The 19916-nt window shown below is 47.2% G+C and overlaps 1 protein-coding gene across 1 annotated transcript; it reads right to left on the reverse strand.

Annotated features, from left to right (window-relative positions):
- Positions 1-116: 116 nt before the first annotated feature.
- Positions 117-18008, reverse strand: LMOD3 (leiomodin 3; the record flags this gene model as incomplete). Its single annotated transcript, XM_079795775.1, has 3 exons — positions 117-4022; positions 13851-15260; positions 17715-18008. The coding sequence occupies 3 exons, from the start codon at positions 18006-18008 to the stop codon at positions 3996-3998; spliced, it is 1731 nt and encodes a 576-aa protein (XP_079651901.1). The 3' UTR covers positions 117-3995.
- Between the last annotated feature and the right edge of the window lie 1908 nt (positions 18009-19916).

The following is a 19916-nucleotide window of genomic DNA, read 5'->3' on the forward strand; positions in this document are numbered from 1 at the left end:
ACTGGGGATGTGCCCGCAACCAAGGTACATGCCCTTGACCGGAATCGAACCTGGGACCTTTCAGTCCGCAGGCCGACGCTCTATCCACTGTGCCAAACCGGTTTCGGCCTCAAATACTATTTAATAAAACCTTAGTACTTTATTATAAATTTCCAGTCTGAATAAAATTGAATTCCAATGGGATCCTTTTAAAATTTTTTAATAATTTTTTCATTTTTCAATTAAAGTTTACATTATATTATTTTAGGTGTACACCCCAGTGATTAGACATTCCATAATTTATTAAGTGATCATTCTGATATATCTCATACCCATCCGACACCATACATAGTTATTATAATATTATTGCTATATTCCCTATGCTGTACTTCACATCCCTATGACATTCTGTAACTACCAATTTATACTTTTTCATCCCTTCACCTTTTTACCCATCCCCCAACCCTCTCATCTAGCAACCGTCCAAATGTTCTCTGTATCTATGAGTCTGTTTCTGTTCTGCTTGTTCATTTATCCTGTTTTTCAGATTCAATTGTTGGTAGATATGTATTTATTGTCATTTTATTGTTCATATTTTTAAAAATTCTTTGTAACTTTTTGCATTTTAATTATGATGTGTCTTGGTGTGGCCTCTTTGACTGGAACTCTCTGTGCTTCCTGGACTTGTATGTCTGTTTCCTTCACCAGTTTAGGAAAGTTTTCTGTCATTATGTTTTCAAATAGTTTTTCAATTTCTTGCTCTCTTCTCCTCTGGCACCCCCATGATGTGAATGTTGGTGCGCTTGAAGTTGTCCCAGAGTCTCCTTTCAGTATCCTCATTTTTGGGGAGATTCTTTTTCCTATTTGCTGTTCTGATTGGATATTTTTTGCTTCCTCATATTCCAAATCACTGATTTGATTCTCGGTTTCATCAACTCCCTATAAATTACTCTTTATTTCAGTTAGTATATCCTTTATTTCTGACTCGTTCTTTTTTATGGTTCCATATCCTTTTTTATGCTGTTGAAGTTCTCACTAAGTTCACTGAGCATCCTTATAACCAGTGTTTTGAACTCTGCATCCAGTAGATTGCTTGTTTCCATTTTGTTTAGTTCTTTTTTGGAGTTTTGTTCTGTCCTTTCATTTGGTGGCTCTTCGTCTCCTCATTTGGCAGCCTCCCTAGTTTGCTTCTATGTGTTAGGTAGAGCTGCTCAGTCTCCCTGGCTTGGTAGACTGGCCTAATGTAGTAGGTGTCCTGTAGGGCCCAGTGGCAGGGCCTCCCTGTTCATCTGAGCTGGACACTCCAGGTGTGTGTCCCAACCCCTGTGGGGGCTGTGTATACCCTCCTGTCGTAGTTAAGCCTTGATTGCTGTTGGCATGTCAATAGCAGGGATTTAGCCCCAGGCCAATAAGTTGCAAGGACTGGCTTAGAGCACTGGCTGTGAGCACTGTGGAGGATCAGCAGTGCAGGGGCCCACCCCAAGGAGCAGGACCTACTTCAGCTGGGCTCTGGTGACTGCTGAGTCCACGAGTCCACCCTTGAGCGTTCTCTTGTGGAGGTAGTTGGGTGGTGCTTTGATGTGGTCTGAAGCTGTTAACCAGATGCAATGGCTTTGGGGCCTCCTGGGAGGTGCAGGCCAAGTTTAGTCACTGCCTGTGTTCTGCCTGGGGCCTCCTGGCATGAACTACAAAGCGATCTGCAGATGGCTGCTACTTCTGCTGGGCTTAGAGGTGCCCAGGAGAGGCCAAGCTGTGAACCAAGGCTGGCTGCTGCTAGTGCTGGGCCTGGAGCCACTTAGTGAGAGGTACTCTCAGGCCAGATGTTTCTTGTTTGAGAGATTTTAGGAACGTCTGAGGCATGAGCCAAGACAGTCCATTCGTATGGAAAAGCCACTGGAAACAGCTTGAGTGGGCCCACAAGTTGGCTGGGGCTGGGTATTGGGGAATCACCAGGGTGAGGCAAACAGTGTGAGCCAGGTTGATGGAGTCTCAGATATGGCAGCTGCCCACCAGCTCTGTGGAGAAAGGGCCCATCAAAGGAACAATGGCCTCTGCCTGCACTTTTGTCTGAGAAAGCCACCCCTCCAGCCCTGGCCCTGAAGCCAGAGAATTCAGTTCCTCCCTGTCTGTACCTGGGTACCCATCAAGCTGCTGCCCCAGTGCTGGAGCTCAGAATGAGTGAGTCTGAGTAAGTCTGTGTGTGGGCCCTTTAAGAGGAACATCTGGGACTCCAGCAGCCCTCTGTCTCCCTCAGCCACAATCCCTGCTGGTTTTTACAGCCAGAAGTTATGGGGACTTTTCTTCCTGGCATTGGAACCCTGGGCCGGGGAGCCTGATATGGGACTTTTGCAGCTGAGATATCCCTCCCGATTTTTATCTGCCACATGTGGACATGGGCCCAGTTTAGTCCATGTTTCCATCTCTCCTACCAGTCTTGATGTGGCTTCTTCTATATATCCTTACTTGGAGGACTTCCATTCAGCTCGATTTCAGGTGGTTCTGAATGATGGTTGTTCTATAGTTTAGTTATAATTTTGATGTCCCAATGAGGTCCTTTTTAAAACTTGACATGGGTTTATACACATTTTAGCCACTTCCATTTTCTACATGATGTTTTCTGCTGACCAAACACAATAAACTTGGAGAAAGTGACGAGTTGAAATTTGAAAATGTACTCATTTTAATTAGTAACAGTGTCAATTCTAGAAAAGTAGCATGTGAATGCTCTAAACTATTAACATTTTTTTTCTATTTTTATAACATTTTCTGTAAGTACACAAAGTTGCTAGATAGCATACAATTTCTAAAAATGCCCTGGGTTTTTGTTACATTCCATTTTTTGAGGATGCATTCAGATCCATGGTAAAATGCAGGCACCATGTGATTATTATCTTTGGAAAAACTATTCTCAGTATTTTGTCTCTTCACAGTAGTAGCTTGGCTACCCACTTTCTGCAGGGTCTGCTATCACTAACATGTCATAAAACGTTAAGGCTGGACCCACGGGTGGCGAGTAGTAGCCCCGGGGCCTCCATGCCCACTTCACATCACCTATCTAAACAGGCAGGGTGATACCTCATGACCCCCCTCTCAATCAGGCAAGAAACAAACATTTTGGGAGAAATTATTACATTTTAAAAACAAATTAAAATCTTCAATTTAGAGATTTTTAGCAAGGGAATGGGTCAATAGAAAAAAGCATAATGTGAACAATTTCATCCGTCTCTCGACAAAACCTGTGCATTGAGACAATAGCTGTCCCTGTGTGTTTGGAAATAGGGAAGTTTTTGTGTACGTAAAGGGTTTACTTTCTCCATTAGTTTTTCTGGGAACACTTGGTTTTCTCCGGGTCCTGTGGCTTAACTGTTCTGCTCCTCACAGATACTTCTGTCAGAAGTGTATCCCAAAGTCCCAGGAGGATGGCCACGGGAGAGCGCCAGGCAGGGCTGGAAACTGGAACCCTCAGTGGATCCGAGAGGGGAGCTAATTAACCATTCTTCCTTCCGTTTCAAAGCAGCAGAAGGGCCTGGAGCTCAAGTCACCCTCACATTTCCGGAGATGAAACGTGAGCTGTTCCTTTAAGATACTGTGTGGTGAATTACAGCACAGGAAATGGAAGGTGAAAAAAACGGAACTATACTAGTTAACACTTCTATAGTATTTATTGTTACTTAGCAGAAGAAAGCAATAGTAAAGCAAATGTTTACAAAAAATGTGTGCGTTTTTTTTTTTTTTAACTTTTGTGCTGGGAGCATGACTAAATTTCACCATAGTTACTTAAACTGATGGGAAGTAGAAAATGTTGCCCCCGAATATTACTATTTAATCTCCTTCCTCTTCCTCGTCAGCCACATATTGCCATGTGCCAAGCATTTTGCCTTTTATAAAATTCTCCCATCAGACGTGAGCGTTGTTCCCAGTTCCACCTGGATCCAGAACCATGCTGCTCATACAGCCTCAAGCTCTAGTCCAAGTCCTATTCCAATTCCTGTTCTTCTAGGTTCGTCTGTGGCCTCTTATTCCAGTTCTTTTGGCAGTTGCACCTGTGATTTAAGCATTTGAAGGAAAGGGGAAGAATTAGTCCTGGAAATTCAAGAGCTTTACAGCAAAAATGACATTTGCATGCCTCAAAGGATGTATGATAGTAATGGAGTAGAAATTCTGGCCAGCGAGCCCCTGAATCATGACAAAACAACGACCACAGGCACCCTCCACTGGACATTTGCTGATGCTGGGAGCCGATCCAGGGGCTCTGAGCACACCGTGGAGACAGCATGGAAACGAGGCCACGTGCCGGCGTCACCTGGGTCAGCCCCGGGACCAGCGCTTAGTGGCTGTGTGGCCTGGGCATCAGCTTTCTCAGGTGTAAGATGACGATAGCAGCATCTAACTCACAAGGCTATTTTAAGGATCGAACAATATACTACAGATTAGTAATTAATGCTCACAGTTATTTCCCCCCTTTCTTATTAATTGCAGTTTACATTCAATATTACTCTGCGTTAGTTTCAGATGTCCAGCAGAGTGGTTAGACAATCAAGGACTTGACAGAGTGTTTCCCCCTGGATATTTCAAGTGCCCACCTGAACACAGCTATTAAGATGTTATTGACCACATTCCCTCTGTGGACTTCTCATCCCTGTGACTGTTCTGTAACCACCAATTTGTACTTCCTAATCCCTTCACTTTTTCCACCCAGTCCCTCAACCCTCCCCTCTTCTCTGTATCTACGAGTCTGTTTCCATTTTGCTTGTTTGTTTATTTTGTAACACTTATTTTTAAAACATTTTCTCATTTCTTCCTTGTAAAGAGGTACAGGCTCAGACAGGGTAAGTGCTACAGTTTGCTTCAGGTCACACAGCGGGAAGCGGCAGAGCAGGGTTTGAACCCAGGTCAGTCTGATTTCAGTACTTATGTGTCAACCACCAAAAAATACCACCACAGCAATAACAACCCATCTTTTCTGTGTGAAGCATGTTCCTACTTTGGTGCTCACTAAAGTTTAAAAACAAAATGTTATTCACAAAAGAGAAGCTTAAGTCTGGCTGCAAGTGAACTTGTAGCTTTGCTTCATAGGAATGACTTAAGGCCAGTTCTTCAGGGGCTCCATGTGGAGTTATATCTTCAGAGGGTGACTCACCCATCACGCACACGCCACCTTCCAGAGGATGCTGGAGGGGTCCAGGGGACCCACAGAGTTTGAATAATAACGACCGAGGCTGTTTCTCCTGTGTTGCCCATGCCCACCTGCCCAGGTGATGACCCATCTTGGCCATCGGCTAGGGCCCCTCTTGCAGCTGGTTCTCGCCCAGGACCTTTGACTAGAAAAGTTTCCCCACATCCTGCCCGCAGAGAGGACTCTGATGTGCTGCTGTCTCGCAACCTTGAGACCGCGGCCCCTTCTGTGGCCTGGCCTCTCCCTCCCAGCGCCCGGCTTGTGGAGGGAGCCGTGACTGCACTCGGCAGGGCTTACGGGGAGAACACCAACAGTGAGGAGCCAAGGAGCAAGAATAGCCGCAAAGCTGCAATAAACGAGCAAGACAGTGTGTTCTCTGTATTGTTGAGTGGAAATAAGAACACATTTTATACAGCACTATTCTCAATATCTGTTCATATGCACAACAGGGCTCCAAATTAATAAAAAATATTTTAAAAAGCAAAATGTGGCACCAACCCAGTAGTAAGCCAGAGCCATTGACTTTAAAATAGGACCAGGCTGGCGGTCCAGGTCCTGACAACAGCGGGAGCGAGCCACGACACGACCGGTGGCTGGCTGCTTGGGGAAGAAATAGCAAAGCAAACTTCTTACTTCCTACTTCAACACTGCCCCTTTGATTTGCCTGTGATATGGGATATTAAAAACTATAAAAGCAGCAAGAAAATATAGGCAAATCTATATATATCTGTAAACGGCTAATATGCAAAGTGTCCCCTTGGGAGTTCAATCGGGGTGCTGGGAGTTGGATCGCTCGCTATGACGTGTGCTGACCACTAGGGGGTGGCGTGGAATGAAGGAAGGCCCTGGCCAGCAGCTGACAGCCAGGGAAGGAGGCCCCAGCCAGCAGCCAGAAGGCCTGATCAGCCCTGACTGCCAGCTAGGCCTAGGGACCCTACCCGTGCATGAATTTCGTGCACCAGGCCTCTAGTATTTTAATAATCTTCCATAGAAGACATTCTAAGCAGAAGATAGAAGACAGAAACCATAAAGGAAGAGACAGCTAGATGTGCAGTTATAAAGATATACAACTTATAAACAGCTGAGAAGCAACCTGCAGTATTGTTAGGCTCTGTTCTCCCTTCACTTGTTTAAAATCCGTCTAAGAACAGCGTGTTGCATGCACACGTGTGTGCAGTGCCTCACCAGTGCACACAGCCTGGCTGGGCAGGGCGGGAGGCTCTTAAATTCCTCACACCTGGGCGAGTTCCTGCTCCTGCCGGCACCTCGGGGGGTGTCCAGGATGGAGGAGGGGAAGACCTGCTGGAGGAACTGGAATCCACCAGGAGACCTACAGTGTCCATAGGGCTCTCACCCTGAAGTGGAATGTGGGGAAGGGATAAAGAGAGAGAGAAAGGGAGGGGGACAGTGAGAGAGAAAGAAAGAGAGAGAGAGAGAAAAAAGAAGAGAGAGAGAGAGAGAGAGAGAGAGAGAGAGAGAGAGAGAAAAGAAAAGAGAGAGAGAGAGAAAGGAAGAGAGAGAGAGAGGGAATGGAGAGAGAGAGAGAAAGAGAGCGGGGAGAGAGAGGAAGGGGGAGAGAGAGAGAGAGGGAGAAAGGGAGAGAGAGGGGGAAAGATGCAGATAGTGGACAGTGGACCAAGAAGGGAGAACACTCATTCCTGATATGCCATGTGCTTTCTTCGAACCAGACCTGTTGGGTCAATTTGAATATAGATGTGGAGATAGGAAAGATGCCTCTCAGGGGAATTCTCAGGAATATGGATTCCATTGGATGTCACAGAACCGTGGTGGTCAAAGTATAGACACCAATTAAGCAGCAGCACCCAAAAACCTGTCAGACATGCATTCTCAGGCCCCTCTGAGACCTACTGGCTCAGAAGCTCTGGGGTGGGCTCAGGCCTCTGCCTGTGGGCTTCTGGGTGGTGTTGAGGCATGCTAAAATGTGAGAATCACTCCCATGGACGTTAGAAAAGCAAAGTACCGGGAGGGGCAAAAGGAGGTTTACATAGGAAGATAATACAATAATCTATAATAATAAAAGCATAATATGCTAATCAGTCCAGAAAGCCATATGACCTTCTGGACGTCATTCTGGATGTCCTTCTAGATCAGTGGTTCTCAACCTTTCTAATGCCATGACCCTTTAATACAGTTCCTCATGTTGTGGTGACCCCCAACCATAAAATTATTTTCGTTGCTACTTCATAACTGTAATTTTGCTACTGTTATGAATTGTAATGTAAATATCTGTGTTTTCCGATGGTCTTAGGCTCTACAGCAGCAGTTCTCAATTTGTGGATCGCGACCCACAGGTTGAGAACCACTAGTAGGGTCGCCTAGAATCTAGATGAAGCTGCTGTGGCGGGGGCCGAGGCAGAAGCAGTTAGGGGCGATCAGGCAGGCAGGTGAGCAATTAGGGGTGATCAGGCAGGCAGCAGAGTGGTTAGGGATGATCAGGCAGGCAGGCAGTTGAGCAGTTAGGAGCCAGCAGTCCCAGATTGTGAGAGGGATGTCCAACTGTGGGATTGGGCCTAAACTGGCAGTCAGACATCCCCCAAGGGGTCCTGGATTGCGAGAGGGTGCAGGCCAGGCTGAGGACCCCCCCATGCATGAATTTTGTGCACCGGGCCTCTAGTCTATATATATAAAAAGCCAGCAACTGGAACGCCAGAATGACTGGAATGACCGGTTGCTATGATGCCCAGGCCAGCGAACCTAGGAGGTGGGGCTGGCTGGCCAGCCTCCTGCGGCCCCTCCCCCAAAGCAGCCCTGCCCCTGATTGGCCTCTCCAACCCCAATCGAGGGCAGGGTAGCCAGCCAACCCCCCAGCAGCCCTTCCCCCTGGGCGGCACCGCCCCCAATTGGCCCCGCCCCTGATCGTCCCCCCTACCCCAATAGGGGATGGGGTAGGCCGGCCAACCTCCTGCAGCCCCTCCCCCTGCCTGGCCCCACCTCAGATGGGCCCCCCCACCCCGATCAGGGGCAGGGCTGGCCGCCCAACTGCCTGAGGCTCCTCTCCCTCGCCGGCTCCGCCCTTGATGGGCCTCCACCATCCCGATCAGCCTGCAGCCCCTCCCCCAGCCAGCTCCACCCAGGATCGTCTCCCCCCACACCAATCAGGGGTGGGGCTGGCTGGCCAACCTCCCCCAGCCCCTCCCCCAGCCATTGACCCCCAATCGACCCCGCCCACCGCATTTGAGGGCAGGGCTGGCTGGCCCACCACCCACAGCCCCTCCCCCAATTGGCCCTCCCACTCCAATTAGGGGTGGGGCCCGCTGGCCAATCGCCCGCGGCCCCTCCCTCTAGCTGGCCCAGCCCTGATCAGGCCCCATCGGGGCGGGCCGGTTGGCCAACCTCCCGCCATCTCCTCCTCCCCACAGGCCTGGCCCCTGATCCACCCTGATTGGGGCTGGGCCAGCTGGACCCCACCAGAGCATGAATTCATGCACTGGGCCTCTAGTTAATACATAATAATACAAGAATAAACTCTGTCTCTCATACTCACAACTCTAGACCTTCTGTAGCCTCACCCTGTATAAAAAACTCTTTTTCCCTCTAGCTATTAGGGAAAGGCAATTTATGGTCTACTTAATTTCTGGTGACTATTTGCTCTTGTGAGATGAGTTTGAAACATTACCTTGCTTTCTTCCATGGAGATTCCCTGTACAAGAGCCTAACATTTCCAAAGCAATGACCCAGGGTAGGTGTTGGGGCTTGTAGATTCTCCTGGGTTTTTTTTTTTTTTTTTTTTGGAGGCAAGAAAAAGGAGCCGAAAAAAAGGAGTTAAAAACAAAACTGGGGTTGCCCAGCCGGTGTGGGCTCAGTGCCTGAGTGTCGACTTCTGAACCAGGAGGTCACGGTTCGATTCCCGGTCAGGACACATGCCCGGGTTGCAGGCTCCATCCCTAGTGTTGGGCATGCAGGAGGCAGCCGATCAATGATTCTCCCTCATCATTGATGTTTCTATCTCGCTTTCCCTCTCCTGTCCTCTCTGTAACCAATAAAAATATATTAAACTTTAAAAAAGAGAACTCTGTGCCTTAGACCTGAAGGTGTGCAGGAATGGAGACAGCGGGGAAATGGGAGCAGGAACAATGACAGGCCTACCTAGAAAGAGCTTGACCTGGGGGACAGGCCGAATGAAGGACCAAGAAAACCCTGGGTGATCTAAGGGAAAGGGGACTCGGGGGTTGTCCTGGATTATGTGGTCATTGAAACAAGGGGAGAAGGTAAGATGGGAAAGAGGAGAAAAATCACAGAAGGAGAGGATCTGGAGAGCCGTGTTATAGAGAGAGAAGGTCTTATAAATGAGACATGGGAGAAATGGCCAGAGATGGCGATGAGGCTCGAGAGTCTAGAATCTTACATTCTGTGATCATAAGGACTGTTTTGACTACGGCAGCTGCTCACACGGTTACACCAAGTCTTTCCCAAGGAGACACTGGGCAGTGTCTGCAGGCGCCGGCCGGCTGGAAGCAGCGCAGGGACGCACAGAGGCAAGCCCGAAGGGGATGAGAGAATGTTGAAGGTGCCTTGTTTGGCTCAGCAGCTTGCATGTAACTTACGCGCAGGTGGCCTCCAAGAAGAGTGTAAATACTCATCTCAGATGGTGAGCAGTAAACGGACCACAGAACTTTCTAACGAAAGGAAACCATGCATTTGCTTTGAGGGATAAGTCTGTACAAGCCTAATGTCTTTGTTTTGGACTACTATCTGTATATATATAAAACCCTAAGTGACCTTAACAACCAGCCGACCACTCGACTGGTCGCTATGATGCGCACTGACCACCAGGGGGCAGACGCTCAACACAGGAGCTGCCCCCTGGTGGTCAGTGCGCTCCCACAGTGGGAGCGCTGCTCAGCCAGAAGCCAGGCTCACGGCTGGCTAGTGCAGCAGCGGTGGCGGGAGCCTCTCCCACCTCTGCAGCAGTGCTACCAAGCGGTGGCTGTGGCAGGCACAGCAGGGCCGGGATGAGTGGGAAAGCTCCTTCCCGGCTGCCTGTCACTTGGTGCACTGCTATATCCCTCGGAGGATCAGGCTGAAACCCGCAGTCCAACATCCCACGAGGGGTCACAGATTGCGAGAGGGTGCAGGCCAGGCCAAGGGACCCCGCCAGCACACAATTGGGGCCCGGGAAGGACATGGGAGGTTGGCCAGCCGGGGAGGGACCGTGGGAGGGCTCCAGGGTGTGTCCGGCCCGTCTCACTCAGTCCCGATCGGCCAGACCCCAGCAGCAAGCTAACCTACCAGTCAGAGCATCTGCCCCCTGGTGGTCAGTGCACGTCATAGCAAGCGGTTGAGCAGCCTTAGCATATCATTAGCATATTGTGCTTTGATTGGTTGAACCAGCGACACTTAGCATATTAGGCTTTTATTATGTAGGCTATGTGAGCCAGATAAAACAGGCTTTCAGAGCTGGCCTGCAGTCCTGCAGTTTTCAATACCTGGCCTTCACACTAGCTCTCCTTTAAGCTGGTTACAAGGGCAGTTCCTCGGAGGAGGTAACCTTTAGCCCAGCAAGTTGAACAGATTTTCTTTTATTCTCTGCTGCCAACTTCGTTTCAGGGTCTTGGGCCAGAAGCATGGGATAGAGAGTAAACATTAAAATGAAAAAATACAATCTTAAGATATAAATGGACTACTTAAGATATATTCTAGAAAATACAAAAATCATATTTCTAAGTCCTTGAGAGGAAAATAATCTTTTTCTTTTTTTAAGTTTTCTAGGAGTAAGTAATTTCTAAGTACATTTTTGGTATTCAGTAATCTAGTTAGGAACCTCAGTAAAAAGAAAAATCACAGAACTTCAAAATTGTATTTCAATTTTAACCGCATCCTTGAAAATCCAGGGGTTAGGAGGGCATCTCTGTCCTCCAGCACAAGAGGGGGGACCCCAAAGCCTTTAGTTTCACCTCTCCAAGTGAGCGCAGGCACGCCTCCTCGGACTGCCAGAGGCAACCCTTCGTGCAGGGGCCTGAGATAGCCTCGCTGATGGCATCTACAGCTTTTCATCGAGTCCAAGATGCACATTTTGTGACGGTTGAAGCGCCCTGAATAGAGTTGTGGGGTTCACCATGGTCGGCTGCGTGTGCCCACACACACGCCAGAGACTCTCTTACTGTTCGCCGCCTCCATGGAGCCGCAGGCCCTGCTGACTGCACATGCGCAGGTGTACGGCCACTTAAAACACCTTTTAAACAACAATAAGGCAAATGTGGCGAAATGTGATGCGTCTGTAGGAATTCTTTGTACTATTTTTGAGCTTCTGTAAGTCTACAATGATTTCAGAATAAATAGATTTAAAAAGTCTTTTACAGATTACACCATGATTCGGCATTAAAGCAGACATTTATTGTGTGTGTAGCGGGCACAAAACAGGGCAGCGGGAGCAGACAGACAGCAGCCACGGGCATTTTCATCAGGGGCGATGCATGTCCCCCCCTCCCCCCCAGCGGCGTCTTACAGGATCCCGCAGACGAAGCTGCGGGACATGTTGTCCCTGCGGCACATGCAGAGGCGCCTACCGCAGGCCAAGCCGGCCCTGACAGCAGCGGGAATTGCACGCCTTGCACACATGAAAGGCATTTCCAAGCAGAGGCCCTTGAGTGCACTTTGAAGCAGGCTTTTCTTTCTTAGTCGACATGAAAAAAACACAACTTAAAAGTGACCACCTTGTAGAATTGAGTGGGAATGTAAAATGTAGTACTTAGGGGATGGTACATGGAGGGTGCCTGTGCTTGAGGATCTAGACTTAAAACAAGTGCTCTCAGTTGACTAAAAGGCAGTGTTTTGACTCTGAAGATGGCAACACCTGCACTGTATGCTCCATGCCGTTGAGACTGGACCTGTCTTACCCCTTGTGGCATCCCTGACCCCTCGGAGGGGGCCTGACAGGGTGGGGGGCACCATGTAAATATTTGTTGCATTAACGAGTGCGTGGTCAGTTGGAGTGGAACAGATTTGGGGAGGCAGGTTTGCTCAGTAGAATATTCCCGCAAAAGGCAGGGAGCTGGGTCAGATGATCATTGGAACTTCATTCTCTCTTCTGTTTTAAAAAGAGTTCTCTTCATTCTTTTCAGACTCATGTTATTTCCAGACCGTATCACCACCAAGGCAGCTTGGCTATGCTTTACTGGTGACTGGTTACAGAAGTGATAGTTTCTCTCAAAACAACCCCTCACCACCCCCTCAGAGGGCTGGCTGCCAGGAGAGCAGGTGCAGGGAATCTTGATGTTGTGCCCAAGCGTGGGCAAAGAACTCCCACCTGACCTCATGTGACCTCCAGCAAGAGTCAGAGTCCCCCAAGGCAGGTCAGGGTGGGGAGTGGCCGGCCTACAGGCGGTATGAGGCCTGTGAAATCATTTGGGCGGGCCCTGCCCAGGCATTGGGGTGAATGAGAGTAGGGATCTAGGGGTGTGTGTGTGTGTGTGTGTGTGTGTGTGTGTGTGTGTGTGTGAATAAGTAACAGCTATCTTCATTGACAATGTATAGCTTTTTGAAGCAGAAAAAGCACAAGCTTACATGAAAATTTGTTTAAAGCACCTTGAAAAAATGGTGATTCTCCAGCTCTAGCCAGTTTGGCTCAGTAGATGGAGCATCGGCTTATGGACTGAAGGGTCCCAGGTTCAATTCCAGTCAAGGGTATGACCTCGGTGGCAGGTTCAATCCCTAGCTCTGGTCAGGGCGCATGAGGGAGGCAACCAATAGATGTGTCTCTCTCACATCGATGTTTCTCTCTCTGTCTCTCCTTCTCCCCTCCACTCTCTCTAAAAAAAAATCAATGGAAAAATATTCCCTGGTGAGGATTAACAACAACAAAATGGTGACTCTCTGTGATGAATAATATATTAACTGTTTTGTCAATGTCATCTCTTGACTAAAATTACACACTAGATTTAAAATAATAGCGAATTATCGCCCACCCGGGACCCTTGGACATACACCTTTCTGCCTCCATAAAAGCTATCTTAGTAATGACAGAAGAATTTTACTCCTGTAACTGAACTGCAAATAATAGAACATTTTCATATATCAGCAGCAGTAATAGTGAATCATAGTAAATATTCAAACGGAAATAGTAGTAAAATACTTAAAACTACTAATTTGTGGTGACACTAACCTGAAGTTTACCGTTTGCTACACAGTGAGGAGGACAAACGCAGAAATCGTCTACGGACAATGAACCCAGCTTTCCGCGGGCATCCACACCAGGCATCCACAAAGGACTGGCCTCGCGGGGCGCCATTCTGATTCCCGCAGCAGGCTCCCCCAGACCTCCATGTCAGCTCGGAGCCGCTGGCGTGAATTAAAGCCTGACCCTGGACTCAGAGCTGAATTTCAATGTCAAGTGTAGCGCTTCCTACCTGTACCTCCCAGGTGAGTGACTTAACTTCTCTAAGCCTCAGCTTCCTTTCAATGAAATGGGGAGAATCCTGATACCTACCTTATGGGGGTGTTAAGGTGATCGTGTGAGTTGGTTCATATAATGAATCTCACCTATAGTAAGTGCTAGTGCGTGTTAGATGTTAGTATTATTGTTACAGAAGCTACGCAGGTGTATGTCCTTGGGGGTAACCAGCAATCCTGACCTCCCGGGAGCCACAGCTAGTGAGACCGTCCTGACGCTAAATGGGCAGGACCAGCTGAGACGCGGCGTGGCGCTGGTTCACCGCTTCTCCCTCCTTCTACTTACAGGTTTAAGGTAGGCCACGTTGCTGTGACGAATGTCGTTCAAGAGCTGATCTCTGGGAGTGATTTCCACCAACGGGGGTGGCCTGTTTTTGGGCACGGGTTTCAGTGTCTTGATCACATCTTTGAGGTTGGTTTTCTCAGGGCTTTCTCTGGCTTCTGGCATCCGAGATTTGCGCTGGGTCCTCTTGAGCTTCACGCCCCGGAAGGAGTCAGGGTCCGTCCTGTATGGAGGGGACTGCGACGGCTTTCTCATCGCTTCATTTCGCCGACCGAAGGGGACTGCTGGGGGGTTGGGAGGACGAGAAGGAGGCTGGAGGAGCTCCTGCAGACTGGAGTCTGGCATCGGTCCTCCCAGCATCTCCCACATCCCTGGCGGCAGTCCCAGCCCGTTCTCCAACATGGCTATCAACCTCCTCTGCTCTTTGAGCTGCTGCTGCTTTTGTTCTTCTTGCCTTTTCTGCCTTTGTTTATCTTGATTTCTGGTGAGCAGATTGGTCACCACCATCCTGGGGCCCGGGAGCTCGAAATGGTAGCCCATCTTCAGGAGAGTGTTGTTTGCCTTCAAAAGCCTGGATATTTCCATTTCGGCCTGGTGGCCCAGCATGTGCCTTTGATTGTGGAACCGCAATTCGGTGAGCGTCTCATTAAACTGGAGGCACCTCATGATGGCCACGATCCCTTTGCCGGTGATGAAGTTGGACTCGATGTTGAGCGTGGTGATGCTCCTGTTTTCACGCAGCATGTTCGCCAAGGCGAAGGCCACGTTCTCATCCGCACCCACGTTGGCTAAGCTGAAGGTCTTGATGTGCTTGTTTTTCTTCATCGCGTTGACAAAGTCCAGTAACATTTCTTTGGGGATGTTTTCAATGTTGTTCAGGTTGAGTTCCTTCATGTCAGGATCGTTTTGTCTGACTCGCCTCAAGCTAATGTCTAGGTCGGTTTGGTTTCCTGAAGGCCTTGCACTTACCTTCAAGAAACTGGTATCTAGAGCTAACTTTTTAGGGTCTAATTTTGATATTTTTTTCTCACTTTTTTCTTGGGCCTCTGGTCTGTCTTTCTGTTCTTCAAAGGCTTTGCTAGTTTTCTGCTGGCAGTTGCTCTCGCCATTTCTGATTGGCTCCTTTATTTTGCCTTTCTCTTCTCTTTTTGTTTCTTCATCACTCCCTTCACTCTCATCTTCTCCTTCATCCTCCTCCTCTTCGTCATCTTCGTCTTCCTCCTCCTCTTCATCACCCTCCTCCTCCTCATCCTCCTCGTCATTGTTATCCTCACTATCTGTTTCTTGGACATTGTTGCTGCCCTTTGATTCTCTTTTACATGCAGCGATTTCATTATTGAGATTTTCCCTTAAATACTGGGTCACTTTTTTATTACCTTTGTCCATTTCTTCATTCTGCTCTTGAGTGTTTTCCTGAAAGAGAGGTTTATAAGGGTTAGAATACATAGAAGTGCAGAAATATGAAGTAGAGCAATATCTACTGGAGATAATAAAAAGATTTATTATTGAGAAAAACTAAGCTAACAAACTATGTATAGTATTCCATTTGTGGGTCACACACAGCATAGAAAAGTTTATAAATGTATAGGAAAAAAGTCTGTTGTATTGTTCACCAAATTAGTAGTTATCTTTTAGGAAGAGAGGTAACCATTAAGGTAAGTGAGGAGGGGAAGCATTTGGGGCTTATTCACTTGTTACAGTGTGTCATTCAGGAGTGTTTGTGTGTTTTAATCAAAGTTTAAAACACAAATACAACCAAAATAAAGTTTAATTTTTTATAGACACACTAGAGGCCTGGTGCATGAAAATTCATGCACTGGAGGGGGTCCCTCAGCCCGGCCTGCCCCCTCTCACAGTCCGGGAGCCCTCACGGGCGGGAGGTGACCCGGCGATCAGGGGAAGGTGATGCCCCCATCACACCTCTGCTGCTGCCACTGCCGGCAGCACAAGCCTCAGCTGGCCCTGGTTACCTGAGCCTCGGGCAGCCCTGGGCGGTTGGGCAGCCATCATCTGAGGCTTGCCTGTGCCTTGGTCCAGCCCTGGGGGGCTGGGGTTTGAGGGAGGATCTGGCTGCACCATGCACCTGCTGCCCCCCACCCCTCGGCTAGGCTGAAAGGACTGTGGGACTCCGGCAGGGCTGAGGGGACTGGGTGCCGCCATCTTGTGGCTATGGGTGCCACCATATTTGTGATGGTGCGACGGTCAATTTGCATATTCCCTCTTTATTAGTTAGGATAAACACACATTTTGGGGGGCTGTGTTTTACTTCATTCCATATATTAAAATGAAACCTAGTAGATTTAGTGTTCAGACTCTGTATTGTTTTTAAAATGCTGAACAATTTCAGAAGCAGCTAACAATTATTTCTTTTGAAACCTTATGGAGTTATCTACCAACACACTGTTTTGTATATAGCTGAATAGATATCTTTGTATTCAATAACCCAGAGTTACACAATAATTTCCTTATTATCATAACCAATATTTACATTCCTCATATGCTTGCTAATCTACTAAACAAGTTTCCCTAAAAATAACATATTGTGGGGGCAATGGGAGCAGTTTGATATTGTGGAATATACCGAAAGCCTCGGCTTTGTCCCCTTGGCTCTGTGAAAACTGCCCTGGCCACTCCAGAACAGGTTCACCGGTCCCATTCCTTTCGAAGGAGGTCTCTAGGAGAAACCAAATATTTCCAGCTGCAGAGGGGGCAGGATTATGCAGAGCTTTAGGAAAAATCGCTTAGTCTGGGAAGGAACGTGGCCGTCTTTATCAATACTGTCTATTAGATTGTTGCCCAGTAGGTCTCATAGGTATCATTTTGAAAGCCGGTTTTAGCAGTTTGAGTCACAGGTTCATCCGAACAAGAACTTGATCTTTTTGCACTTAACAAACGGTAGGTTGGGAGTGACAGTTGACAGTCCCTTAGCAATTGTCACCTTCCCCAGCAGGGGGAGCAGCCATCAAGCTGTTTACATTCTATCAAGAGAAGGAAGGATGGGAAAGGTATCCAGTTTTCTTCTGGAATAATTCATATAGAATTGGCTTTTACTCCAATTGTAAAATGTATGAAAATTGAATCTTAAACTTCTAACCTTATCAAGCCAGCAATTTGTTTTCTTGAGTTCAGAACATGTTTACATTCTCCTGACCCGAACAGTTTATAACTTGTCCACCTGCGGCCTGTGTGACAGTTATTGTGACAAAGTCTATCGGTATTATTAGGGATAATGAAAAGAGACTTTACTTGGGGGATCTCTATTAGAAAAAATCTGCTAAATACAATCCGTTTATAGATTCAACCACAATTCTACTTTTCATAGGAAAACATTTAAAACAGCTTAATAGGAATTAATCTCTAAACTAATCACTGTTATCAGTGGCCTGTGGGAATATTGGATACTCTCAGTTACTTGACTGGTCCAGTTGCAGGGTATGGGATGGACTTCAGGGGTCTGTGCCCTGGAAGCTGTATGTGGAAGACGGCGTGTGTGTGTACGTGCCTGAAGTGAAGGCACCGAACTTTCATCAGCATCTTAAAGGGGCTTGTGAGCCAAAAAATGACTAAAAACAACTCTTCCTGGGCTGTGAGTTAATTCATTAAATATCATGCCTATAGACTACAAGCTTTCCTATACAGCAAACTCAATAGCCATTTTTTAAAAAGAGAGGCAATTATAAGAAATGACCAACTTTCCCCTCACAGCTATACCATATAAGTGTTTCAGAGAGTTCCAACCTTAAAGAGTATGATTTAATCTTTAAGTGGCAACAAAACAACTCAAGACATGAAATCTTGAGAAATAACGGTTGCCACGCGGACCCCTGGCAGGCCAGCGCCACTGCTGGGCACACAGCGCCTGGTTACCTGGGAGGGCACGAAGGTGACAGGGACCCGCTCGTCCTCCAGCAGGCGCTGGGACGCCTTCTGCCAGTACATGTAATCCACCAGGGACTTGTGGTCGAAGGTGCCCGTGGGCGGCTTGTCGGTTTGATCTTTCTGAATCATTCCCACGGGAAGCCTGGGGTCCGGGGCCATGACTTCGATTTCCGATTGCAGCTCTAACAGCTCTTCGGGGGACAAGTTGGCCAAGATTTTATCTTCATCAATCTCTTCATCCAAGAGTTCTTCTGGATCTGAATTCCTGCTGTGCTCGGACATGATTCTCTTCTGTGTTTTTTTCTATCTTCCTAGGAAAGGAGAAACAATCAGAGAGGATTTAAAAAGCTCTCAAGAAGTCTCCCTGGTTGACAAGCGTCCCAGGTCAACACCCTCGGAGAGATTCCCCGCGAGGACCAGGCTGGCTGGGCCGCAGCGGCTATATTAAGCCGGGCTTGGCTGGAGCGCAGTTTACGGAGCCACCGAGCTGCTCTCTTTTCGGCAGCTTGAGTCAGCTGTGCAAATCCGTCTGACATTTCAGCAGCTGCTGGGCCCGGAGGCAAGGCTCGTCTGCAGAACGGCTGGGGGAGTGGGAGCTCCTTTCCAGCCTCTCACGCTGACCGCCCCCCCCCCCCCCGCCCCCCAGCCCTTCTTTTTATTTAAACGGTTAAAGCAACTTACAGTATTTGGGGATGCAAATCCAGCCAGCGCCTTGGGGTCTACTGAAGTGAAGCGCGCCTCTTCACTGCGACGTGGCCCCGGACGCAGGTGACCCGCGGGGGCCGGGCCGCTGTCCCTCTGGGTGTAAGCCGAGCCTCAGCGACAGCGCTCGCTCTCATCTGCGGCCGGATCCTGTGACCTGACAGGTGGGACGGACAGCCCTTGAATTGCCACTGTGAGGGGCACTTGGAACGCTTTAAGTAATTTGTTTTTCTCGAGCGGCCGTGAAGCCAGGATAAATGTAAAGGGATCTAAACTGAAGTGTAAAAACAACAACCAAAAGCCCGAACATGGAAGTAGCAAAGGTGTGTTTTTGAACTAGCCATTCTACTTTAAGATTATTTAACACCGCAGTGAAACACTGTGTTGTGTGTGTGATGAAAGGTAAAAAGAATATATGTAATTGAACACATTTTGTCAACATAATGCATCCTTAGAAAGATGCACGAGACACCAACACCCTTGGATAATTGTAAGGCAACGGGCTGTCTGGGAAAAGACTTTGTTTCTGTGTGTCCTTTAAAAACTTGAACTCTGTGAGTATAATACTTATTAAAAATATACATTTATTGTACAAACACTAGGACAATACAAGGAAGCACAAAGAAAATGGAAATTTCCCCTTATCCCTCTACTAAGGGCCATCACTATTAACATTTTTGTTTGTCATTGTAGTCCTTTCTGCTAGGCATATAAACTCAACATCTTTTGTACTTTTTTTTTTTACTTACAGGGCTTTTCTCTAGGCTATTGTATATTTTACTATTACAATATTATTGCAACCCATCATATATAAATGTATATATAGATACAAAATTATTTGCAAAGTATATAAATTTTACTATTCTAATATATTATTTATAAATATTTATAGTATGTAATATATATTTAATATAATACATAATCAAATAATGTATATATTTTAAAATATGCTTTTTATTTATTTTTGAGAGAGAGTAAGGGATAGAGAGAAACATCAATGAGAGAGAAATGTTGATTGTCTGCTTCCTGCCTGCCCCATACTGGGGATAGAGCCTGTAACCTGGGCTTGTACTCTGACCAGGAATAGAACCTGTAACCTCTTGTACATGGGATGATGTTCAGCCAACTGAACCATACTGGCCAGGGCTCAAATAATATATTCTTAAATATTATAGTTATAATAATAATAAACAATTATAAATAAAATTTATAATTTTGACACATGTTTTATACACACACATATCTAGCAAAACATATGTGAAAAAAGTCAAAAGTGAGTTTTAAATTGATGTTTTAATATTTTCTTCCTACCCCAGTGGTTGACCTTGAACTCCCCAAGGTTGGAAGGCTTTTCATTTATACAGGCAAATGATTCCCCAGAAAAGTGTTACCAATTTACCTGCACAATCATTTTAAAGCGAAGCGCACAGGTACACAGTGGCAACTTGCGTTGAACACCAGTCAGGTCTTCCCTATGCCCCGTAAGAG

This window comes from Cnephaeus nilssonii (genome assembly GCF_951640355.1).
Source record: "Cnephaeus nilssonii genome assembly, chromosome: 17".
Lineage (NCBI taxonomy): Eukaryota > Metazoa > Chordata > Mammalia > Chiroptera > Vespertilionidae > Cnephaeus > Cnephaeus nilssonii.